The sequence below is a fragment of the Catharus ustulatus genome, chromosome 4 (genome assembly GCF_009819885.2).
Source record: "Catharus ustulatus isolate bCatUst1 chromosome 4, bCatUst1.pri.v2, whole genome shotgun sequence".
NCBI classification, from domain to species: Eukaryota; Metazoa; Chordata; class Aves; order Passeriformes; family Turdidae; genus Catharus; species Catharus ustulatus.
Genome location: NC_046224.1, coordinates 70,139,895 through 70,165,601, shown reverse-complemented (window position 1 = coordinate 70,165,601; position 25,707 = coordinate 70,139,895). Strand labels below are relative to the sequence as shown.

Below are 25,707 nucleotides of genomic sequence, written 5' to 3'. Positions count from 1 at the left end.
TGGTAGCAATCTCCCCCTGCCAGAATTTTATCAATCCAAGCTGATTTCAGCACAGTTACTGGCTTTCCTTGTGGCCCATAAATTCTGCAGCTGTGTCCATTATGGACCATACATTCTTCTCCCCCAGCTTGGTTCACCTCCCCCTATATCTGAGATAACACTCAGACAACAGCGCCCCTTTTATCTCACGTTCCTGCTGTGGTGGCTTATCTTACAGTCCAAGCTCCAGCTATTGGGAGAGGCATTTTCAGGCAGCTTCAGTGGTTGGTGGTGGTGGCAGATTTCAGCTGTCCCAGAACTTGGGGTGATCTTTGTTTGACCAGTGATGTGTATATGAGCAGTTGCTTCTTTACCCACCTTTCTATATTGGGAATTTTTGTCTGGATGTATTACCCAGAATGAGCTAAGCACGTCTCACCTCTGCCACGCTTGGAAATAAAGCCATCCTGTCACTCCATTCTGTGCTTATCTCATTGGCAAAGTCCTTCTGTGGCTCTGACAGTGTTTCAGACAGGCAGCTATGTTCTTTAACTCCTTACACCTGGAACAAAGGAGCAGATAAAAATGTGAGATCGGCTCACTCACTATCCTCACAATTATCACCATGATGATTATGAAACTCCTCCCAGTTTAAGTCATGTGTTTTCACCTTCCTGTGCTTGCTCCATTAAAAAGAAATAAGAATCTTACAGAATTACTTTGATGAATATAAACCCTGATACTTAAGATCTTTTGCTTGAAGTCCTGAAGTTGGCTAGATTTGGGTTTAAAATTATTTGTATAGCAGCCATCAATTCAGGATTATAACAAAAGCAAGTTTACTCTCACACAGTGGCAGAAGAAACCCCTGACAAGACTGGACAGCATAAGGAATTCTAGAAAAGAAAACTAATGAAGATTTTGAGAGTTAGAGGCAATTTTTCCTTTTATTCCCCTTCTCCCATGTGCCACTAGAAATTCTAAGTGATTTCTTGTACAGGTAATTGGCAATATTCTGTTGGTGAAAAGACACATAAAACATTTGGTATGCTAACTGATTTCTTGCCTCCCCTTCCTTGTCTTCCATATTTTCAACTCAAGCTGACTTTAAAACCCTGGTTAATGTTGCTGATCTGGTTCAGCAGCTCCAGGTTTAATCTCCAGTGGTAGTGTTGTCTTCTTCTCATCCTTGTGCTGCTTCTCATGTTGCTCCACTGTAGTCAGTAGTGCATTTGGTCAGTGAAGCAGAGCAGGGAATCAAAGTGAACCTTGGGAAAGCAGGATAAATACACCCACACCTGAATTGGTTTGCCAGCCTCATTCTATGTCTATACCCATCTCTCAAACACGTGCAAAGACTGCCTTAGACACCTGTGATAAAAGGAACAGAACTCAACGATACTTTACTTGTCCAAGTGAGGGAATAATGTATTTAAAGAACTAGATAAAAGAATGTTTAAGTAGACACAGAGGCTGCTTCATGTAGCTGGAACCAGTGGATAAACAGATAGTGAGTAATCCAGTGGGTTTTGTGGAAGTTATGTAACAAGAGGCAACAGTGCATGCCTTCAGAGAAATTCAAGGAAAGGTCGCCTGTAATGCTGGGAGCTCTCAGTGAATGTGATCTTCAGAGAACCCTGTAGGAGCATGAAAAGACTCCTACTAAGAGGTGGATGTATGCAAATCAGTTCTAGGAAAAGTGATGTGTATGTATTACCCAGGAAGTACACTGTAATCAATATTTATGATGTTGGAATAAATATCCTTTTGTCAAGTTTTGCAACGCAGGTTAGAGGAAATGGCCTCTATGTGTCCAGCGTGCTGCAATAAAAAATGTCTGGTTTTTAATACTTCAAATTGTCTTGAGAGTTTCCTCCCTAGGTGATTTTGGTATCAACACTGTGCTTTGTAAGGGTGAAGAATGAGCAGTAAGGGAACAGGGAGAGTGTGGTTTGTAATTGGTGCTGTTGAAAAACGTAAAAAACAGTCTTTTTTGGAAAGTGCGTAGCTTTGAGTATTAGGAAATGTGTTCACTCTTGGCTGTGGTGAATTGATTTGCTTAATTACAGGAGAAATTCAGTACTTGCAGCTCTGCTAGTTACTTGACTTAGCAGAACTGAATTTCTCAATTATCCTTGCAGATGATGGCATAAAAAAAAAAGTTACAAAAGTTGTAGCCAAAAAATGGAATTTGTATATCAAAGGAAGCTGCACAAACGCATATTGAAATGCAGACTGGTAAAATGGCACTTAGAGTAAAATCAGGCCTAACATCATAGCTGTTCAGATGAAAGTGAAATGCCTTGATAACAAGTGAAAAACTGCTTGCTGATTTTTGAGAATGAATTGCTTTAGTGAAACAGGTGGACTTGTATTAGAGCACTGCTTTATACTGAGTTGCCTGTTATATCTTGAGCATCTGTTGGAAGAATCTTAGTAAAAAGTTACCTAAATCTTGTATGAAGCACTTAGAGTAAGGGATTAAGTTCTTCTGCAGTAAGTGAAATATTTCGTAGTTTCTGTACTTCTGCATTTTATTGTGAAAATGAAACTGAAACAAATTTAAGCCCATGCTGGTTTACTTAAATAAACCAGCAAGTGTTGAGTTACATATTAGTGTTGAATTCATTGGGTTAAACAGGTTACACAGATTTTTTTTTAAAGGCCCTAAATCTAAGTCTCCTCTCAATGGGAGCTGAAGGTCTAGAATCTGTGTCAGGGTAAAACTTACATGACTGTGCTATGGTAGGCTTGTTCCATGTGACTTCCATGTCCTAAGTGATTATTTCAGCCTAACTTAGTTTCAATTGCTTCCTTTTTTGGTTGTAATGACTATGGTAATTTTGTTCAAGCAAGAAGTCAGTGCCTAGCATTTTAGGAATTTTTCTTGGATGTTAAAACCAAGCCTCAGTGCTAATAAGACATTCTTATTTTCTGCAGGTAGAAAATATTTCTGCTCAAAAATGTTAATACATTTAATACCATACTTTTCCATTTCAAGCTAGTCTACTCACAACTCAGCCTCAGGTTTTGAACTTTACTTTGTCCTTTCCATTCTGTTGAGAAGACTACAGTAATTTCACGACCATAAGGCGCACCGGACTATAAGGCGCACCCCCCGGGAGCCGGCACATTTTGCAACTTTGTAGATCAGATAAGGCGCACTTTTTTTTTGCTGCGAAGATCCGTGCCGCATGCAACAAAGTAACAAATTAGTAACGAAAACCCTCGATCCTGGAGTTTACTGGCAGGGGCTCAATTTGGAAACATTTTTCACAGATCGGTGTAGGCTTTCAAAGGCAGCCCCAGGCACCCTCCCCGTGTAGTGGGCCCTGGCACTTCCGCCCACCCCCAGTGCCGGCTGGCGCGGCTTGGCGCAGCCGCGGGGCCGCCTCCCCCTTGCGGCTCCGTTCTGCCGTGGTGCTCTTCCCCTCATGGCTCCGCGAAGCTGCCGTGCCGTTCCCTCGCTCGGCTCGGCGCTCCTGCCGTGCCGTCTGTCCCTCACTGGGCTCGGCGCCGCCGCCATGCCGCCCATCCCTCGCTCGGCTTGGTGCTCCTGCTTGTGCCACCTGTCCCTGCTCGGCTCGGTGGCACGGCCGCCATGCTGCCCGTCCCTCGCTTGGCTTGGTGCTCCTGCCGTACTGCCCGTGTCTCGCTCGGCTCGGCGCCGCCGCCGCCGCCATGCCACCCAACCCTCGCTCGGCTTGGCGCTCCTGCTGTGCCGCCCGTCTCGGCGGCGCAGCCACCATGCCGCCCGTCCCTTGCTTCGGCTCGGCGGCGCCGCCGCCCTGCCACCTATCCCTCACTCGGATCGGCTCCGCTGCCGTGCCGTTCCGCCTCGCGGTTCCATTGTGGCACCATGCTGTTCCCCCTCGCGGCTCCGCGGAGCAGCCCTGCCACCCGTCCCTCGCTCGGCTCGCTGGCGGCAACTGCCCTGCCTCCCATCCCTCGCTCGGCTCGGCGCACTGTGGCCCTGTCGGCCCCTATCGGGCTGTGGCCCCGCTGCCTCCAGCACCACAGCCCTGCTGGCCGCGCCTGACCCTATCAGCTGTGGCGCCACTGCCCCCAGTACTGCGGTCCCATCGGCCCCTATCGGGCTGTGGCCCCTCGGCTCAGGCCGCCGCGCACAACAAAGTAACAAAGTAGTAACACCTCCCTGCCGGCGCTGCTCCTGGTGCCTGGGGCACCCAGGGCTGCCCTCTGCCTTCCAGCCTGCGCTGCTCCCTGTGCCTAGGGCCGCCCCCCGCCTTCCAGCCCGCGCTGCTCCCTGTGCCTAGGGCAGCCTGGGACCACCTCCCGCCTTCCAGCCCGCGCTGCTCCTTGTGCCTAGGGCCGCCCCCCGCCTTCCAGCCCACGCTGCTCCCTGTGCCTAGGGCAGCCTGGGGCCGCCCCCCACCTTCCAGCCCGCGCTGCTCCCTGTGCCTAGGGCAGCCTGGGGCCGCCCCCCGCCTTCCAGCCCGCGCTGCTCCCCCGTGCCTGGGGCTGCCCGGGGCTGCCCTCTGCCTTCCAGCCCGCGCTGCTCCCTGTGCCTAGGACCGCCTGGGGCCGCCCCCCACCTTCCAGCCCGCGCTGCTCCCTGTGCCTAGGGCCGCCTGGGGCCACCCCCTGCCTTCCAACCCGCACTGCTCCCTGTGCCTAGGGCTGCCTGGGGCCGCCCCCCGCCTTCCAGCCTGCGCTGCTCCCCATGCCTGGGACCGCCCCCCGCCTTCCAGCCCACGCTGCTCCCCATGCCTGGGGCTGCCCCCCGCCTTCCAACCCGCGCTGCTCCCCATGCCTGGGGCTGCCCGGGACCGCCCTCTGCCTTCCTGCCTGCGCTGCTCCCTGTGCCTGGGGCTGCCCGCGGCTGCCCCACCATGGCTACTCGGTGCTCCCGCAGCGCCGCCCCCCCTCACGGCTCTCACTTCGGGGGTGGCAAATTTCGCAACTTTGTAGATCAGATAGGGCGCACCGGACTATAAGGCGCACTTCTGGGTTTAGGGAAAAATTTTAGTCATAAGGGTGCGCCTTATAGTCGTGAAATTACTGTAATTGTTTAACCCTTTGTGTAACTGGTTCTCAGCTTACTTCAATCTGGAGCCTAAGAATGTTTCTGTCTTAGAATTGTACCCCCTTGTGTCTTGCAGAGGAGAGGAGGGAGAGAGCCCTGCTTATTTATTCCTAAGTTTTTCTTGCTTTCCCTTGCTTAGTGTGAAGGTAGTCATGATATGAATACAGGTCCTATTCTTCCTCTCTACAACTTGCCTCATTAATTTTGAATGTACTGCATTTGTGTTTTCATATGACATGGATGAAGGTCAGTCATGTCACACTGCTGGGGTGTGTGTGTGTATGTAATACCATTCAATGTCACTTATTAATATTCTACACTAATAAGTGTTTACTTTAATCCATTCTATAACAACAAATAATCAATGGGAATACATTCCCTTTACAGTAAAAGAATTATTTTTTATAAGATTAAGGCAAATTCCTTGTGACATTGAAACAAGAAAGTGTTTGACCTTGGGTGATAGAATACGTAATCAGGTAAATGTTACTTAAGTGATAAATGAGAATTTGCTTTTTCTTGCTCACAACTTATTGGCAGGAAAGTATTAAAACATTCTTTCAAAAATATTTATCCTTGCAAGTTGTCTTTGAAGTTGTTTAATATATCTTAGTTGGTGCAAACTTAATCAGATATTTTTTTTCCCCCCCCAGTCGGAGTTATCCGCTGTCCCATTTGTGGTCAGGAATGTGCAGAGAGACACATCATAGATAACTTTTTTGTGAAGGATACCACAGAGGTTCCCAGTAGCACAGTAGAGAAATCAAATCAGGTAAGTGCATTAACATATAATCAAGTTAACACCTTTTGGATGTGTGTGCATATCCTTGGCTTCTTGCTGTGTGGCCTTTTTGTTCTTCATATGCAGACAGAACTTTAAGTACTTAGACATCACATGGGGTAGCTACTCTGGAAAATCAGTTAAAATGTATGAAAATGCATGTGAAGAAGGTGGTTATTTTTCCCTAAACTATGTTTAATTGTTGACATAAACTTGCATCTTAATAGCAAAAGATAAAAGTAAGGAATAGGCACTAGAATGGAAATTTCTGTACTTTGAACAGGGTACTTGAAGCACTCTTTGAAGCAGAGACTTGAATAACACTACACCAGGAGATCTAAATGGACATTATCACATTACTGACAAAACATGGGATTAAATAGCTGGAGTCCTGTTGCCAAGGAAGAGGCTCAAAATGCTAACTGGGGAGGATGGTGTATTGTAGGGGTTTCTTGTTTGTTTTCCTTATGTAGACTGCCTCTTCTTTCTTCTGCAGTCAAGTAATAACCATCTCATAAAAGTTGCTTATCTGGAAGAACAGTAATATTGTTGTGGGGTTATTTTCTCATGATGTTTTTGAGGAGGCAAGTACTACCTAGTGTGGAAGCAGTACCAAATTAATAGTCACATCTGTGTAGGGTCACAGTCAAACAATCTCTGGTGGTAAAATATTGCATGTCTTCATTTTTAGCCAGTAAGGGAGTATATCTTGCATGTCTTTACTCATTAACTTTTTATTAAACTCCAGGAACTTACTGTAAATAATTCAACCTTCTTTGTATGTTGGTGCATTCTTCATGAGAACCTTCATAAGGCTTCTGTCTGGATGTGGCTTGCATTCCAACTCCTGCCCTAATATTTAGGTGATGGTTTCCTTTTATTTTGAAAATCCCTCTTTTTCACTTTCCCATTTTAGGGGGGACTGCATTCTTAGCTCTTGAGCTGTTTGCTTCAGGGGCAGTGTCTTATAGCTCCTTTATTTTGTGTTCTGCTGGTTTCAAGGCTCAGCTGGAATCTGTGCTTGTGTGTGTGAACAGCCACATCTCAGGAACAGATGTTCATGATACCAACTCACTGCCTATTGAAGGCATAAGTGGTGTCCTCATCTCTGAGGAAGAGAACTTGTGTCTTGCAAGCCATTCAACTGTTCAGATTTTAAGGAATTTTGAAACTGGATTTCTGAGAAATGAGACCTTACCAGAAACTGGAGTTGTGAGTTGCTGGAAGTACAAGCTGTGTTCTTGCAATGTAGGACTGTTTGAACTTGGCTTTTTTTGGATTTGGCAAGGGGAAATGTTGGTTTGTTTGTTTTGTTTGTCCTGTGGGAATTGCAGGAAATGGACTTTTGCAGATGGTTGTAAGATTTACACAGTCTCTTAATACTATACTGTGATAAATGTGATTCCTGCTAACTAAATTGTAGGTATATTAGCAAAATTGTACTCATATCAATAGAAAATAATTGTTACAAAACAAAGGAAATGATGAGACAGCAGATGGAATCCTCCAGATGTTAGGTGGTAGTAGTAGAAGGATGTAGGTTTGATAAGCAACATCTACAAATAAAGAGTTTTGACCTTGGAATGGGCCAAGGCCATGTAACCTTTTTTTTTTTAAAGTCTCTGATCATCTCCTCTTTCCCCTCAATATTTTTTTGCTTCCTGTGAAAGTTAAGTGGAGAATTCCATTCACTGAGTGGTGTGAGCAGATGTCAGGGAGGCTCTTGGGAAAGCATTTGTGTTTCCTTAAGATCCCTTCTAGACAGGTCCTACTCTTCCATCCCATATTTGTTTCTCCCTCTCCCTGACACAAACCAGCAGGTTTGCACTTTGAAAGTGAGTCTGTTCTTCAGCTGAGGTCCTTGGCTGAACTCAGCACACTTTCTGTAGTAGTTGAAGGCAGACCAGCAGAATAGGACATTCATGTGCTTTTTTGCTGACTTTTTTTCTGAAACAATGGAGCTAGATGTTTTTTAGATGCCTGCTAAGTAAGTCTGTACCTTACCTCTTGGAAACAAATGATGTGCAGTTCTCTTTCTTTGAACAGATAAATTTTGGTGTGATAATGAAGCTTTTTGTACATTCCTTTGTACCTTGACATAAGAAAAAAGCTACACTGTTCTGTAAATTTCTCTGTTGTGGAACAGCAAAGTTAACTCAATAATAGTTAACCTGATTTGTGTACTGTGCAGGGGAGAATGTCATGAGGTGATACAGCCTTCTAATAAGCCTGTCTTGTTTTGCCTTTGAAGGAGCAAAGAGAAAAAAAAGAAAATTTGCCATTAGCTTAGGCAACAGAGAAATTAAAGTAGAAAAGGTACTGACACTTGCAGGAAATATTGCATCAGAGATCATCCAAATTCTATCTAAAACTGTGGCTATTTTATAGGATTTTTCTACTGAGGTAGTTAATTTGTCTTCAGTAGATTTGCAGCTTTGTTTGAACGATTAAGAAATTAGAACTGGAAGTAAGGCGTGGGTTTTGTGCAAATATTGTTGTGGCCTAGAACCACTGGTGTGTATCCATGATTAATTAGCCTTTTATGTGTGTTGTCAGGAAGGACTGCTTTATTTCAATTCAACACAAACTGCAAAAGACCTCTTGCAAATGAAATGTTGGATTGTTTCAGATTCAAAATGGTACTAATGCTAAAGCAATTTTTAGCATAGTGAATTAAAACTGCAGGAGTGAATGGCACGTTGTGGAGCCTGGCATTGTGGGAAGAGAAAAATAACTGGAATCCATGGAAGTGCTATCCCTGTGCCTGTAATTGTGTTTATCCTACCTGAGGCTGATTTGGGCAGTTCAGTACGCTACTGGCATAGCTGTGCTTTCTGGCAATTACTGCTGAAAACTTCAGGAGCACAAGAAGTGAGCATGGAGAAAGTATAGAACTCCCTAGTATGTGTTCCACAAGAGCTTCCCTGGGCAGCATTGAAGGTTTTGTGCTGGCTATTAGCATAGGAAACTAAAAAAAAAAAGAAACTCACAGGAAATGCAGTTGAGATCTTCCTGAAAGTAATTTTTGTAAGTTGTGGGCAGCTAGGACATAAATCCTTTGAAAGAGCAGATACTTTCTATTTTTTTTTGCATTGGGATTTATTGAAAGACTTGGCAAAATTATCTACTTCTAAAGAGAAGTTTGAAAATAAAAATTAATTGTACTTCATTTGTAAGAGTGAGCAGAAAGGGGCTTCAGACTTAAAAGATGTAGCTGAAGCAAGTGCTAGATTTGAATGACTGAAGGGCAGACAAGTGAGGGAAGTTTAGGGACTTTAACACAAGAATATTCCCTATGCAAAGCCATGAAAATAAAAATGAGAAATGTGAGATTGATGCAAGAGAGAAGACCTTAGTGATAACATGGGTGCAGCACACCGAGCCTCTAGTGCATTTTTGTCTAGGTTCTAATTCTCACAGCTTTTATGTTCAAAACAGAATGTGTGTGAAAATATTTTTGATAATAAGAATAACTTTCTGTATCTTTACCAGTGACTGGCCTGAGAGTTTAAAATACTGTATTAGGAATGAAGAACAGCTGGGTTTTATGTGAGATGATGGGAATGTAGTAACAAAACAAGGTATCAGCTTAGATCTAATACTAGATCCAGATAATGGGAAAGCAAGTCTGACTGCTTAATGAGGTGATTAATGAGAAGAACTTAGAGCAATAAGTTTCTTTGAGTTTGTATGGTGCCAAAGGAACCGCTGTGTGTTTTTCCAAAGAAGAACTATTATGCTTAAACAGCTTATAAAAGCTGAACCTGTGACCAAAACATCTTTGAAAGCCAGTGGTTTGTGGAGGTGGGTAATAGACTCAGGAATAGTCAGGATATGCTCTTGTATGCTCTGAAGAGATGAGGATATTGCTGGGATGGTGGGTAAGAAGGACATGTTGATCAAATGTCGTGCATTTTGAGCTGTCAGTACATGGTTCATGTTTAGAATTATATGTAGTCACTGTCTTTGGTGATTTTGTGTGTGCTGAGAGATAGTTACATGACAATTAGCATCAGTGAGGTTTGGATCCAGTGGGGGAAAGCACTGCATCTAATTTACATTGGTGAAGTTTGGTGTTCACTGAATATTCATCTGCACTACTTTGAAACCTATGCTTGATTACTTAATCTCTTTAAACTCAAAGTGTATTTAATTGGAAGAGTGGTTAGTTACTGCAGTAGCTGAGAAGACAGGTCTATTACCTCAGCTTTTGCAAGTAAATGTGTTTTTTTCTGCCATAAAAGCTTGTGTATTTACTTAAAATAGTACTTACCTGCAACATGCTGAGTAATTTCTGCTTTCATTAAATTTGACTGAAGGCTGAATGAACACTTCCTGGGGTTATAAATACTAGAACTTGTAACTGAATTAAATGTAATTACTAGAAAAACTCAATTAAAAACAAATGTCTGTCTGACCAGAATAAAGGTTTATATGTTAACTAGGGAGAGTTTTCTTTGAAATCACTGAAACACTGCTTGTGTGGGTCACAAAAAGAAGAATAAAATGAGTCTTAGGTTTGGTAAGTGCATAACAAATATTTGCAGTAATTAGACTTCCATGTATTTTAGCTGGTTTTCAAGTAAGAAGGAATAAGTAGGAATTCTGACAAAATCCAACCTATATCTGAAAATGCTGTTTCAAATCAGAAGTGGACAGGAGCAAATCTGATGCTACCTAGATGGCATTGCTGTTTTGACAGCTTGAGTTATGATGCCTATGAAAAGCTTTAGAAATCTATCTCATGTCCACTTGGTGCATTTGCAAAGTATAAAGGTGGGATATATATTTTTGATACTACAAAAGAGGAGTTTTGATTTGTTTGGCAGCACCTGATTATTGGTTATTGAATCACAATTTCATCTCATTCCACATACAGCAAGTCAAAGCAAAAGTTGGGAAAAACCCAATTAAGGCACATTGAAAAGGGAAAAATAGATGAAGCTCTTGGAATCTAGGCAGAATTAATAACTTAAAAAATTCTTTGAACTTACCTAAATGCCCTGGTATGTTCATCTGCCTGATTTTGCTAAAGGTGATCTGGAAAGACTGTTGTGGGGAGTTTGGTTAGTTGGTTTTGCTTTTAATTTGGTTCCTGCCTATTTTTTTTCTGTCTTTGTTTTGCTTCTTTGACTAAGAGAATGCCTGAAAGACATTTTTGTTCTTTTTCTCTGCTTATTTTATTTTTGCTGTTTGTTTCTTTTACACTGAAAAGCCAAATATCCAGTATGTTACTCTCCATTCTGACTTTTGAAAACTGGATGTTTATGGGCACGGTACAATCACACCTCTCTGGCAACAAGACTGATGTGAAAACTTTGTTGTCCTGCCTATTCAATTCCCTGTCCAGTCAGCATTGCTGATGAAACTGAGCCTTGGGCTAGGATGGTGTAATCCTGGTTTGCATTACAGTCTTGCAGAGGGTTGCACTGGCACAAAAAGGAGGAGGCAGCTCGCTAAAGAGAAAGGAGGGAGAGGATTTTTTCCCCCAAGAATTAAGAATACTTCCAAAATTTTTTTTGTTTTGTTTTTCAAAATGACATTTAATTTAAGGGTGAATAACAAGTGTTAAGCTTTAATCCCAGCTGGTAACCAAGCACCCTGCAGCCTTTTTTACTTCCCCCTTTCAGTTTACTTTGTCCCTTCCTCCTCACCCCACCTCCAGTGGATGACCAGGAGAATAGGGGAGAAAAAAGGCTAAAACTGTAGGTTGAGCAAAGAACAGTTTAATAAATGCAACAAAGTAACATTAAATAATTACAAAAATAGTAGTAATGAGAGAGAGAGAGGGAGAAATAAAGCCCAAGACAAACAAGTGGTGCCAAATAAATTTGCTCACTGAAAAATCCTTAGGTTTGTATAAGCACTGCTTAATAAACTCATGTGCTGGTTGTTGCTATCAATGTTATTTTTGTACTAAATCTGAAATCACAGCACTGTGTCAGCTACTAAGGAAAAACCCCCACTCTATCCCAGCTGAAATCAAGAGAGAAAGTAAAAACTTTCAGTTTCCTGATTACAGTTCACTTCCTTTTATTGCTTTAATTCCATTTTCTAGATTTTTTTACAACATTCTGACCTTGGTGTTTTCCCCTAGTCTACTGGTCTGGATAGGAATAAGATTTTTTGTTAGAAGAAGGAAACCAAGGAGTAATTAAATTTTTGAGATTATTTCGAAAAATAAAACTTTCAGACCTCGTTTTTGTAAAGAAGCAGAAAAAGGGGCACAAGCCCGAATTTTTCTCCTTTGCAGGTCGCCTTTAATGAAAAGTAACTGCTTCAAGCTCCAAGTGACAACAAGAGGGGTCAACAGCCCTTGTGTTGTAACTCCATTTCTCAGAAGATACTTGATTCAAGAGGTAACATGATCCAGAAGAATAAGCACAGCATTGGGAAACTGGAACTCATGTTCAAATTCCAGTTCTGTCAGTAACTTGCTATCTGGCCTAAGGCAAGTTTTGTGCTAATTTTCCTCTCTTTCCTGAAGGGGAAACTGGAGCATAGTTCTATGTATATATATTTCATCTGCATAAGATAGAAATATTTCCTTCCTCTTTAACTGCATCTATATTTACCTTTTGTGGGTGCAGAAGTCGTTTGGTTGGGGTTTTTTAATCAAACCGAAAACAAAACTAAAACCTAAAATTTTCTCCTTGCTGCTCCTGTGAGCAGAAATCTGTCACTGTGATCTGTAGGATGTTCAGACACCTTGAGGCTTTGGTTTGCAACAGTGCCAAACGTTGCCAGAAATGGGTGGTAGTTACCTAAACAAGGATCTGCATAAGCATGTTCACTGTTTTTTACTACCAAAACCCCACTGAAAGTAGGACTACAAAGGCATTGCAAAGAAATGGTAAAAATGAAATTATATTATGTGTGAAATGGTGTTGTTCATCATTCAGTGTTTTCAGCCTGCTGTTCAGATTGTGGTGCTGTAGCAATTTTGTCTTGTGTGTGTATTTACTCTGTGTAGAGAGATTTTGGTCTGCTGACATGTTTGTTTGCCTTGCCTTTTTTTTCCCCCTGCATGTTTGGTATAGTCCAAAGAGCCCCAGGGGTTAACAGGCCACAGTTTGAAAATTCTTATGCATTGATTGCAAATCTGTTCTGGGGTAGCTTTTTTGATAAACTTAAGTGGAATCCAGTCTTTAGAGGTGATGCTAAGATTATTGAGAGGAGCCTTGTTGCTCAGGACTGCTGTGCTTCCTGAAACCAATCAAGTGACTGGAAGCTGAAATTAAAGCTGCTGTGAGAGCTGAGAGAGGCTTCTAAAATCAGAGTAGTGTTGGTTGTGTTCTGTCATTAGTAAGTACTTCCCAACAGCATCTTGTAGACACTGAACATTGTCTGGCTTCTATGTGTGCAGGGAATGGCAGAAAGTAGTGGTCTGACTTTTATCATGTCAGGCAAAGATTTTAGGGTAACACTGACAAAATGACCTGTTTCTTTGAAAAGTCACATTCAATTACTTCTGTGCTGTTATTTATAATGTTCCTGTACCTCAGGCAGTTTTCCGTTCTCGTTTCACTTTTTTCAGAAAACTATGGAACTGCACTGATGCTGTATGAAAAACAACCTGTGTGTATAGTCCAAACTTATTTTAACAGCTGCCCTTTCTTCCTCTTGCCAGGTCTGCACAAGCTGTGAAGACAATGCAGAAGCTCATGGGTTTTGTGTGGAATGTGTAGAGTGGTTGTGCAAGACCTGCATCAGAGCTCACCAGAGGGTCAAGTTCACAAAGGATCATACTGTGAGGCAGAAAGAGGAAGTATCTCCAGGTAACATATTCATAATTTCACAAAGAATTTATTTCTGCTTTGGAAAATTATATTGGAACAACACACTTTTTTTAAAAAGTGATAAATTGAAAGCTGGTTTTCTGCTAGGTTTTTTGTTTGGTTTTTTTTGTCTCAGGTAAGCTGAACAGTGGTACAGGTGGGTTTTGGTTTGTTTTTTTTAATTTAATGTGTTTTAAACCAATAAATACCCATAGATTTTATCTTTCACATGGATTGATGGCAAATTATTGCCTAGACTTTAGAGTTCAGCTGCAGAAAATACTTCTTTAGGCATTTGACTCCCCTAGTTTTACTAGAGGTCTAACAATTTCAACATGAGTTTTAACATGAACTTTATTGTTGTATACAGCAGGAAAAGGAGCACTAATAGATTTTTTTTTTTTCAGTACTCTGATAAAAAGCCTGCCAAAATTAATATTTTAGCTAGAGATCTTTTGGACTTGAAATGTAAGGGAAGTATATTATGAATTGGGGCATTTTTCCTCAGTAGGATCTAGGATAATTCAGGCTAGAAGGGACCTCAGGAGATCATCTAGTCCAGCCTCCTGCTCAAGCATTCAGTTCTGAGTTCCAGTTGCTCAGGGCTTTATCCATCTGGGCCTTGGGAGCCAACAGTGGTGAATGTGGTGTACAGTACAGCCTCTCTGAGAAATCTTGACTACTCTGTAGTAGAAAAGGTTGTATTTCCATTCAGTAAGAACCTCTTTTGTTTCAGTTTTTCCCCCACTTTGTCTTGTCTTTTAGTGTCATTGTAGGAGAATAATAAATATTATAGGATGCTGACAAACATTCTACTGGTTCTAATATGTCCATTGGACTTGCATGATTTTTCCTGTAACTATATAAATTTGCATTTGATTTTTAACAATTGTTACATGTTATTTTAAATACATGTATTAGAACAGATATTTATTTTCATTCCACCTTCTCTAGTATTATGAGGTAATTTTTTACCTAGAGGGTATCTTCCACCATGGTACTTTGAAGATACACAATGTATTCTGTGTCTCACTTTCACACATGGTTAATCAGAAGTGAGTACTGGGTGTACTTTCAACAGAAGACAAAAGTGGGTAGAAGTGGCTGATGGACTGTTAGGTAAAACATGACTTGGTGGTAGGAATGGTCTCAGTGCACTCAGGCCTCTTTGGGAGGCAGTTTGTTGGTGAGTTGGAAAGAATTTTGACTGAAGGATACAAATCTGAAAATAACTTCTTCTAGATTTCTTGAAAAAAAAGTAAATGAATGGGTATGAAAAAGAGACCTTATCAATCTGCAGTGAAGGATCTGTGAAGCCACTTTTTATTACAGGCTGTATAATCCTTATGAACTCAGTGTCCAGCCTAACTCCGAGGAAATCAGTCTTTGTCAATCAAATTGTTTAAAGAAACAGATTTCATTTCTGTTATCTGGTGGTGTTTTCTGCACCCTTTGGTATTTGCTCACTGGAAACTGAAGTGAGACCTGTCACCCTTTAAGAATGGGGTCCTGAAATGAAGTTCATATCTCCTGATGATTACATTCTGTGTGTTCTACACTTTGAATATACATGTCTTGATATCCTCAAACCCCTTTCCACCAAGTCAGCTGAGAAGGAAAGCAGAGCACAAATTAACTCATCCACCTCCTCATCTCCATTTAAGAAAGGAGCTTGCTTGTTGTGCAATGCCTTTTGCAGCCCCAACAGTACTGGCTACTCCTTTTTGTAAATACAGTAATTTCACGATTATAAGCCACACCATTTTGACTAAAATTTTGGTCTGAACCCAAAGTGCGGCTTATAATCAGGTGCCGCTTATATATGGACAAAGAAGGAAAAGTTACTGTTTTAGTTTGGAGGACAGGTGTCTACTGAGAAAGGCAGAAGCTTCTCTTTGAAATGGAGAATGTAAACCCCCTCCCTCCAAATCATTATAATTTTGAAATCAAGGGGCTTTCAGGCAAAGATATGGGAATTAGGAATAACAGTTCTTTTCTAGGGAAATTAAAATAGAAATACAGTACTACAAAGAAACAAACTCCAAACCCTGACAAAGTCAGAGTACAACCTGACACCCCATCAGGCAGGGTGTTGGCAGCAGTCCCATTAAATGGTGGCTGCATCCTCCTGCAGTGACAGATGTGGCTCAGTTGGAGCAGTGCTCCTGTACAAGGTGCAGTTTCCCTCCGGAGGTCCCGTGGTGATGTGGAGAAATCCGGTTTCCCTCTGGAGTCCAGTGGAGAAAGGGGCTCCCTTAGTGTCCCAAAACCTCTGTTTTTATCTTGGTAAGAAATGTTGGGCTCTTCCCCCTGGCTGGAGCAACTTCCAATGGGATGCAGTAATTTTATCAGTCCCACAGTGGGACTCAATGGCCATTAGCAGAAAATGACTGGCTGGAGGGAGGATGGGTTGTGAAAAGATAAAGAACAATGCCCTGCCTGGTTTCAATGGATGGCCCATTAGCAGAATATCTCACATGGAGATAAAGATCACTGCCCCCACCTTCAACAGATGGTGATAGAATAGATACCTTTTATCACACCCTGTATTGTAACCCAAGACAGTTGCCGACGCCCAGATGTGTGGCTTCTAATCTGGTGCGGCTTATAATCGTGGGGCCAGAAGAGATTATGTTAAAATAGGCTCTAGACAGTTTCCATTAGTGTGGGTGGTAGCTCCATGCTTGAGCAACAAGAGTGAGACATTGCAGTTGGAGGTTATGGCTGTTACAGTCTCAGTGACCTGATAACACACTTGTTCATCTAAGGAAAAACAGGTGAACACAAACCTTGAACAAGTTCAGTAGACTGTACTAATGTTTTCCTTTGCTCAACAGAGGCAGTTGGTGTGACCAGTCAGCGCCCAGTGTTCTGCCCTTACCACAAAAAGGAGCAGCTGAAGTTGTACTGTGAAACCTGTGACAAGTTGACCTGCCGAGACTGTCAGTTACTAGAGCACAAAGAGCACAGGTATCAAAGCAAAGTGGATGTTTTATCCATCTCACAGGAAGGTAGCCTGAAGTCCATTGTAGTTCTAGCTCGATGGAACACAGTCAGATGAAAAAAGTGCAAACTGAAATTTTCTGCCATGAAACTCAAAAAAACCCAGAGATTGTATCCCAAAAAATGTGACTGATGAGTGTCTGTTACATTTAGAATAAAACCTAATTCTTCCCGTTGTTCATCTGGTGACTTAAGCACCAGGACTTTTTTTATAGTCAAGTTATTTGGTTAGAATTTGTTGCTATGCAGCTCTTCAGAGACTCCTTAGAAAACACAGGGGCTGTGTTATGCAACTGTACACTTACATGTAATTTCTCCATTTGTCCTTCAACAAGATTATATAACAACATTACCAAATAGTTTCAGAGTGGAGCAAATAGGGATTTTTTCTGTGAAGAGCCCTTTCAAAAGAAGAAGTAACCTACAGTTTGGCTGATAGTGTACTTTGACAACTCAAATCTTTGTATTGCTGGTCTTTTTGCCATCTCTTACTGGTCACTGAAGATGAAAAGCAGAATTATGTACAACTTCTGAGTACAAGGCAAGAATCTTGCTGGTTAACTCATACAGTAATGTTTTGGACAGATGTACTCTGGTTAAATATTAATATGCTTGCTCTACCTGATGCAACCACCCAAAGGGCTTACTTACCTGACTAGGTGAATGTCAGTAGGTGGAGAAACTCTTTGGAACAGGCCAAATATTGGTCTTGCAGAGTTGCAGTCTTCCTCTTTTATTCTCCTTTCCTTAGGATTTATATCCCTTTTATAATGTACCACCTCTTTTTTTCCTCAGATTGTTAAAGATTCCAGTTCCTTGATTTAAAATGTTGCCAACTTCTGCCAACTCAGCAGTATTTCTGCATCCTTGTCTTTCATCAAGTAATAGTTTACCTGCATTTTCACATTCAAAAGTGATGACTACCTCAAAACATTAATTTTTCTTCTGTTAAAATTAGGCTATGATCACACAATATCCTTATGTAGTTATGAAAATTGTAAATTCTTCCTCCAGTAGGACAGGAAATAGAGTACAAAATTAAATATACTATAAATGAAATATATAAGCATTTGCTGACATATGCTTCCATGATGACAGTTAAATTTTGGATTCGAGCAGCCCCTTTCTTGAATTAAAGAAATACTATTTTGTAAGTCACTCTGCTTTTTAGCAAGTGTATCACACCTTTTACATGTATAAATCCTCACTGCTTTTTTACTACAGGTACCAGTTTATAGAAGAAGCTTTTCAGAACCAGAAAGTTATCATTGAGACACTAATCACCAAATTGATGGAGAAGACTAAGTATATAAAATATACAGGGAAACAGATTCAAGACAGGTTTGTATCAGATTATGAGGGTAAAACTGACAGAAGGCAACTTTACATACACTGTAGTTTCTTGAAATTAGTTTAAATTAGTGTATTTTGTGCCTCTCTCCTCTTATTCTTTCAGAAAAAGGAATTCTAAAGTTTCCTGTAGTGACTGTTCCTGTTCTGTGTGCTTGGTTGTGTTAGGCAATTCTTCTGCTCAGCCTGTGGACTTAATGGGCAGCACTTGGTTGGGTGCAACAAAGCAACTTATGCAATAAAGACTATAAGAGACAGTCTTAAATGCTTCTCACCATCAGCAGATTAATTTTCTTTGTGTAGATCCCTCTTAGAAAGTGAAAGGTTATGACTCATGTTTTCATAATGTTTGTGACCTGTTTGAAGATTTATATGTTACTGTTATGCTTGGGGCTCTATTCACTGGGTGCTGCAAACCTAGGAGAATAAAAAAATCTGTAAAATGCGATCTGCAGCAAGCCCTAGTGGCTGCTCCTTCAGCAGAGTTCAGGGGCAGCAGTGCCCAGGGAGACTGAGCACAGTCAGAGATGCTAAGTGTGACTTGAACCCTTCCTTCATCTTTGCAGTCCAGGTTTCCCCAATATAACATTAAGCTTTGCTGCTATGAATTTGAGCACTGTTGTTGAAATGACTCAATTAGTGCCATTCTACCTTAGATGAAAATTAGACTTAAGCAGTTCTGGTTGTCATGGACCATTCCAGAAAAGTGCAGGAACTCTGAAAATGGACAGTCTCAATTACAGTGAGCATTTAATTTTTATCAGTGACAGATGTCAGAGTTATGCTATTAGAGTTTGCCACCAGTTAATTAATTTTATCAGAGGTCACTCTTACTTGCTCTATTTCTCCCAGTAATTTTCCTGCCTATAACTATCTGATGATAGATGTATTAATTGTTGCATATGACCGAGATTGTACTCTAGGCAACAGATTTTTGTTTTATTACTTAGAGGATGGGCTTATGAGCTAAAGAACATTATTTTCTATACTGTCTACTTACAGAATTCTTGAAGTGAATCAGAATCAGAAGCAGGTGGAACAGGATATTAAAGTTGCCATATTTACACTGATGGTAGAAATAAATAAAAAGGGAAAAGCTCTACTGCATCAATTGGAGGTAATTTCATTTCTGTCATAAGAAAAATGTCAGTCTTAATATTTTTTCTATGTGTTCACATTAAAGTAAATTTGTAGCATTAGTCCCCTCTGCAAGTCCTCTCGTGATTCCGAAGTGGAGAGAATGTCCTATACAAGCTACTTGAGCAAATGGGGTTTTTTGGTGGAGTAAAGTTTGGTTTTTGAGGGGTGACCAGTTTCTTTCTCCATGCTTTTGCAATTCAAAATTCTACACATCATGCATGAAAAGTGTTCTATCAGAATTTTTCATAAATTCAGTAATCCAGTAGCAAAACACAGGAGAGAATTGTCTAGAATGGGTACCTGGAAAAATATTATCTCCAATTGTGTTTGAAAAAGTGTGTGTGTTTTGTGTGTAGAAGGGCACACACATGCATATATATAAATGTAAAAATGTGTCATTACCACAAAAAGTGCTGATATCTTGAGTAAATGTGTCAGTGAAAGAAAAAACTCACTTTTTTGTTTGATAGCTGCATCAGGGGGCAGGAGTCCTTTTTAGAGGAGCTAAGTGAAACCACGTGATCACTGTGAATTACCAATATGAAAGTTAATGTCTTTTAAATTGAATTTTTTGACTGGAACTACTTTTCTACTTGCAGACTCTGGCAAAAGAGCATAGGATGAAACTTCTGCAGCAACAACAGGAAGTGGCAGGTCTCTCTAAACAGCTGGAACACGTCATGAATTTTTCCAAATGGGCGGTTTCCAGTGGGAGCAGCACAGCACTGTTGTACAGTAAACGCCTGGTAAGGTTAGGAAGACAGCTCTCTCCATTCACCTAGAGACTAGAGTTAAGTCACATATGCATGCATATGCTTGTCAGGAGTACTGGGCTGTTACAATTTTTAATGCTTTTCTGCTAATTGGAATATTTATATTTTATTGTATGTCCTTGTTCCGCCAGGTTCATCTCCCACTGAAAAGTCTTTCAAAATCTATAAAAATTAAACTAAGGCTTTTATTTGTCCAACAATTACAAAGCTAAATATTTCATTGCTGTATGACCCTTAAGATCTGAGTGCATGTTGTCTCACTAAGCTGACTGTTCATGATGAACAGAAATCCTAGAAAACTTGAAAGAAAAGAAAAACCAAAAACTTACCTTGATTTTTCCAAGGGTTAGTAGACTGTACTTGCTTGATAGCAGAAATCTGAGGCAATGTTGAGCAAAGATGCTAGCTGTCTTTTTTTTTTTTTTTCCCCAATTCCTATAAACTGGTTCACAAAGTTTTTTTCTTTATTCTTGTTGTTAGTTGAGAACCTACCAGGATATTTGGTGGGGTTTGTTTGTTTGGATTTGGGTTTGCTGTTGGGTTTTGGTGGTGTTTTCTTTTCTTTTTTATTTTTCTTTTTAATTTTTTTAATACCCATTATTGATACTTTAAGCTAAAGCAGAATATTTCGTGTTTTTATCAACTTCAAGTAGTTAAATTCATTTGGTCTGCCTTATATATGCTACCTCAGCCAATCATATTTTTTTTAATTGAATAGAGAAAAAGGACATCAAGCTGAGTCATGTTGTTTATAATTGTTTAGTGTTGCCACCAAGACTCTGCTACATGAGTAAGAAAACAAGTTGAGTTTCTGGCATCTTCATCATATAAACATTAGACAGCTGAAAGAAAGGACTAGCTAGCCCTGAAAGCCTCGGCAAATGAAAAATATTTTTCAAAAGAACAGATTAAGCTTTAGAAAGTTGGTGCTGCTCAGGAGTTGAGTGGATAGCCTATTTGTGGGCATTTGGAAAAATCTATTTCCAAGGAGTTATGCATAGAGGAGCATATGGGACTTCTGCTCCAGCATATCCAGGAGAGAGGAAGGAATGCCCATCAGACTTTAGGGCAGCAGTGGAACTCAGGGGTTGTACTCTCAGGCTGTACTTTTCACTTCTACTAACACAAGGTGACCAGTCAGGAGTTCATCTACAATACGTGTGTGTGCACAATAGCAGGAAAATAATGGAGCAGTGTGGACAATAGCAGGAAAACAATGGAGCAAACTATGACAGGAAGTGTGTGTGTGACCAGTGCTGGTCACAGGATGAAAGTCTAGAATTTCTGTACTGTAGTCTACTTGATTCTGGTAATGTACACACAGATCCTAAGGAAATCTCTATCCAAAACAGTAATAATTAAAATTTATTAGAATTTTTCCATGGTTGTTCAAAAATCTTGAGTCACGTTAAATGTTTTTTGAGTACAGTCTTAAACTGACGTGCTTAAAATTTAAAAGAAAAAATTTGTACACTGGAAGCTCTTACAAAATTCCTCTCAAAAAAAAAAAAAAAAAAGACCAAACTTGTATAATTTAAACAGTTAAGATGATTTTGCCAAATATATCTCTTTTCCAGGAAATAATCTATCAGTTAAGAAAAACAAGAGTTGAACTCCTCAAGGTTTTTTTTTTTTTATCAGGATCTGCTGTGTGTGATTCTAAAATTAGTGCCTGGTATATTTTGGTCTATCAGTTCCTGACATTTCTAGTGAAACAACTGCAAGACAACATTTTCTTTTTAGGAACTAGATAAATTTGTGAGCATTTGGTAGGATATTCTCTTGTGTAATCACAGCCCAGTTCTTTGGAACCAAGGTATTGGAAAAATCTGAAAATATCTGTGAATCTGAGTTTTCAAAGACAGTTTATAAAAATCTGTTCTTTGACTATCTGAAGAAAGCTTAAATTTAGTACAAAAGAAAATTCCCTGTGATCAGACTTGTTGCCAAATGAATGGCATACTTTAAAAGAGAAATGAATGGGCTAAAATAGATTTGTGGGGGGGAAAAACATCAATGGTTATGTAAATCTGAAATTCACTTGCAAGTAGATAAAGTCATTGAATATAATGGCCAAGTTTTTAGAATTTTTTTATTTCTACAGGGAAGAATTGTTATTTTTATTTAGACTGTAGCTAACTTCTTTTTAAACTACTTTAGGAATAAGGGAAAGATGTTAAAAATACCTCTTTATTTGTAGCTTGGACACGTTTCTCTATCTTTAACCTCTATTCTCTAGGGGCTTGTTCAGGGGAGTTTTTCTTGGTGGGTTTTTTTGATTGGTTGCTTTGTTTGGTGTGTGTGGGAGTGGTGTACGTGTGTGTGTTTGGGTTTTTTGTGCTGTTCAGATTCATGGCTCTGGCCCCAGAGGAAAAAAAAAACCCAAAACTTGTTTTTGTTCTTGTTCTAGATTACATATCGACTACGCTATCTCCTCCGAGCACGGTGTGATCCTTCCCCAGTGACTAACAATACCATCCAGTTCCACTGTGATCCTAGCTTCTGGGCTCAGAATATTTTCAATCTAGGTATGAGAAATTTTTATTAGCCCTTTGGTGTCCTGAAACTGTTTTGAAAGCAGCTTTCTTTTTGTGATGATAGCTTCTACGGTATTTGCTTCTTTGTTTACTCTGTTTAATGTATTTCCCTAACTGTGAAAAACATTGAAAGTGCACTGCATGGGGAAAAGTATTATTTATGAATTCTCTGATAAAGTATTAACAAACTTATCTTGTTTGAATGGTATATGTGATGGTAATAATAGCAGCTTTCAGTTTTCTGGTCTGTACTTCTAATACCTCTAATACTTCACCCTGTCTGGCTGCTGAAACTCAGAAAACACTTTTTAATCCTATTTCACATCCTAAGAAAGGGTTCCTGCTGTCAACCAACACTCCAGGTCCTTTGTCATGAGACAACTTTCAGCCACAGTGATAAGCACCCTAAGAACTCAACAGCTTAGCAGGAGGACTTGAAGGTTTTAGAGATCTTTCAGGATTTTGACTGTTGCGCTTCCTTTCTCTCTCCATTGTTATCTTGGTGGGCATTTTTATTTTTCTGTCATGTGCAGAAGGTGTTGTGAGATATTTCTGCCTTTTATCAGAAGTGCTCTCTCAATGTACAGAGGTGCAAATATATGATTCTCTACAATGTCAGAAGAAGGAAGTGTTGTGGCAGTTCTTTAAGGCAAACAAGCTCCTTTTCCCAGACATGAGGGCCTTGGATGGTAGCAAGGAAATTCTCCCAATTCCTTCTTTATAAATAATTTTCTTAGAGACAGGAATTGAAAGTGAAACATGTTTCCAGAAAACAGCTGTCAGGTTTTGTGGGGAGAACTCTGAACTGCTGCTCAGCTGAGATGTTTCTCATGAGCTGATTTTTTCCTATGTTTGGTGGGCTCTTTTTCTTGTGTATGTTTATTTAATGAACTTCTGAAATATGGTCCCTTATGTTATAAAACATGCTACAGTAAAACTGGCACCTATATAGACCAGCACTGGGGGGTTCTTGTAAGAGTTTAAGTGATAGATAAAACCAAATAATGTTTGTCTATCTAGTTTCAGAAATCACAACCTCTAGGCCATTTTGTTTATGATCAGACATGTTCAATTTCTATAGGTAAGCTAGATATAAGAACCAGTGAAGAAAAATAAAATAAAGTCTGAGTAAAGGAACAAGTTACTTAAGAGATGTTTTGGATTGTAGTCAGTGTGGTGGCATTTCTGCTGACTGCTGTACTTTGGTGTTGATTTTATTTATTCTTTTATTTATTTTGTTTCCAAATAGGTTCTTTGGTAATTGAAGATAAGGAAACTCCACCACATATGCCCAAGAGCCCTGTGATGGAACCAAACTTACAGCCACCAGGCAGCTTACCTCCCAACCAGCTCTCCAAGTTCCCCACCCAGATCAGCTTAGCTCAGCTCCGCCTGCAGCACATGCAGCAGCAGGTCATGGCTCAGAGGCAGCAGGCTCAGCGCAGAGCAGGACCAGCAGTTCTGCCAAACTCAAGGATGCCAGGAGCCATGCAACAGCCTCCTGCTTCTCATCAGGTAATTAGTTCTGTTTTCAGAGTCTCTTTCTTTGCATGGCACTGAGGGAGAAATTCAAGTGAAATAGGAAAAAAGCAAAGAACTGAAATCTAGACACATAACTTCAGATATGGTTATCTCCAGCATGTGGCTATGTAGGTGGTTTAGAGGACATTTTCTTTTCTGAGAAATGAATGGACATGTCAGACTTTCCTTGCAAAATTGGTGGTAACACCCAGCCTATATTTATTCTTTAAAAAAAATTAAATCTTGTTGTGTCCGGCCATATACAGTGCTTAGCAGAATTTTTGTGGTTTTGTCAACTGATCAAAAGTTAATGTTATTCATTTTTTTTGGCTACATCTCTTTTACATATTACCCAATGATTCTGTCATATATCTTTCAAAACTGGAAAGACTCTCACTGGCTCCTGTTATGTCTCTTCATATGTTAAAATAATTCAAAACTGTCTACTAGATTTTAACACTGAAATTAATGCTTTTGGACATTCAGATGAACGGTGTGGTACTATTTGTTTGCATATAATTTATGAGGAGTTTCAGAAGTTTGAAAGGACATTTAGTAAAAAAATGTGTGGAATATAGAACAGATCTCAGCTAACTTGCAGAACTGGTTTTGGTTTTTTTATGCAGGCACCTCCACGTTTGATTCATTTTCAGAATCATCATCATAAGCCCAATGGTTCAGCTCTTCCTGCACAACAGATGAGATTTCCCCAAAATCAGAACTTACCAAGGCCACCAGTAAAGCCCAACCCAATGCAAATGGCATTTTTGGCACAGCAAGCTATAAAACAGGTAGAGTCTCTTTCCCTTTTCACTCTCCCATTTAGAAATTCAACATCAAATTTGGCTTATATCATCTTTTCTGCCCTACTCCTAGAGTGTTTTTCAGTTAAAACAGAGACTGTGTTATTTTTCTGTGACAAGATACCCATAGTTTACTTAATGACATAACTGGCAAGTTGCTTTCACTTTGACAGTTGTGAGCAGCTGAAGCATTAGGGAGGTGAGCCACTGCATGTGCTGTGCAGGTGTTTCATTCTCTTACTTGCTGTTGCTGTGGTTTCTGACCACTTACACAAAACTTGGCATGGCCATGGTCTGCACACTGCAGTCAGTGAGCAGACAAATCAGAAAATCCCAGTTTAGTGACTTCACTGGGATCCAGGTAAAACCTTGACTAAAAAGCTAGAGCTGTCATGGTTCCCCAGAGTATCCAAATCTGAACTCTTACAGGTGAGGGGAGAAAAGAGAGTCCACAATTGTGGGCCCTCTGCTGAGTGAGACTGATGAGTGCCCAGCTGATCAGCAGCTGAACTGGAGCAGAAGCAAACACATCATGTGTGTTCTTGATGCTTGGGAAGGCTCATCTTTACTAAAAAGCATGTTATTACCACCTGAGTTGCTGGGTGCAGGTAAGCAGGAAGGAATCAAACACATCTGTGACCTGAAAAGTGGTGTCATATCAGTTATGTTTGCAATGCTTATGATGTCAGAGAACTAATTTCAACTAAATGGAAGAAAACTGTTCTAAGAGAACTTTTGAGAATAAAAAGTAAGTCACTTCTGTGCCTCTGAAAAGAAGACTGACCTGTCTACAAACCTTTCTTTAAAGATACCTCGTTACTCAGTAATGTCTTTCTTAAACTAGAGGCCAGTAAATAGAATGACTGACTAAAAAGGAATTTAGCAGTCAGATTTTGCCTGCGTTTGCCAGGAAGTTCCACTGAAGTCATTGAAAACTGCATATACCTAAATGAGAAAGAAATTTGGTGTGACTGTGAACTTCATGTCATGGTGTT

The 25,707-nt window shown here is 40.4% G+C and overlaps 1 protein-coding gene across 1 annotated transcript in view; it reads left to right on the top strand.

Moving 5' to 3' along the window:
- The window catches only part of TRIM24 (tripartite motif containing 24), a 56,857-nt gene that overhangs the window by 17,983 nt on the left and 13,167 nt on the right, over positions 1 to 25,707 (top strand). Inside the window, exons 2-10 of the mRNA XM_033059021.2 lie at positions 5,680 to 5,798; positions 13,438 to 13,585; positions 16,423 to 16,555; positions 17,813 to 17,929; positions 18,941 to 19,055; positions 19,678 to 19,824; positions 22,262 to 22,379; positions 23,638 to 23,903; positions 24,536 to 24,700. Of these exons, the coding sequence (XP_032914912.1) occupies positions 5,680 to 5,798; positions 13,438 to 13,585; positions 16,423 to 16,555; positions 17,813 to 17,929; positions 18,941 to 19,055; positions 19,678 to 19,824; positions 22,262 to 22,379; positions 23,638 to 23,903; positions 24,536 to 24,700 (1,328 nt within the window). The remainder of the gene's footprint in view (positions 1 to 5,679; positions 5,799 to 13,437; positions 13,586 to 16,422; positions 16,556 to 17,812; positions 17,930 to 18,940; positions 19,056 to 19,677; positions 19,825 to 22,261; positions 22,380 to 23,637; positions 23,904 to 24,535; positions 24,701 to 25,707) is intronic.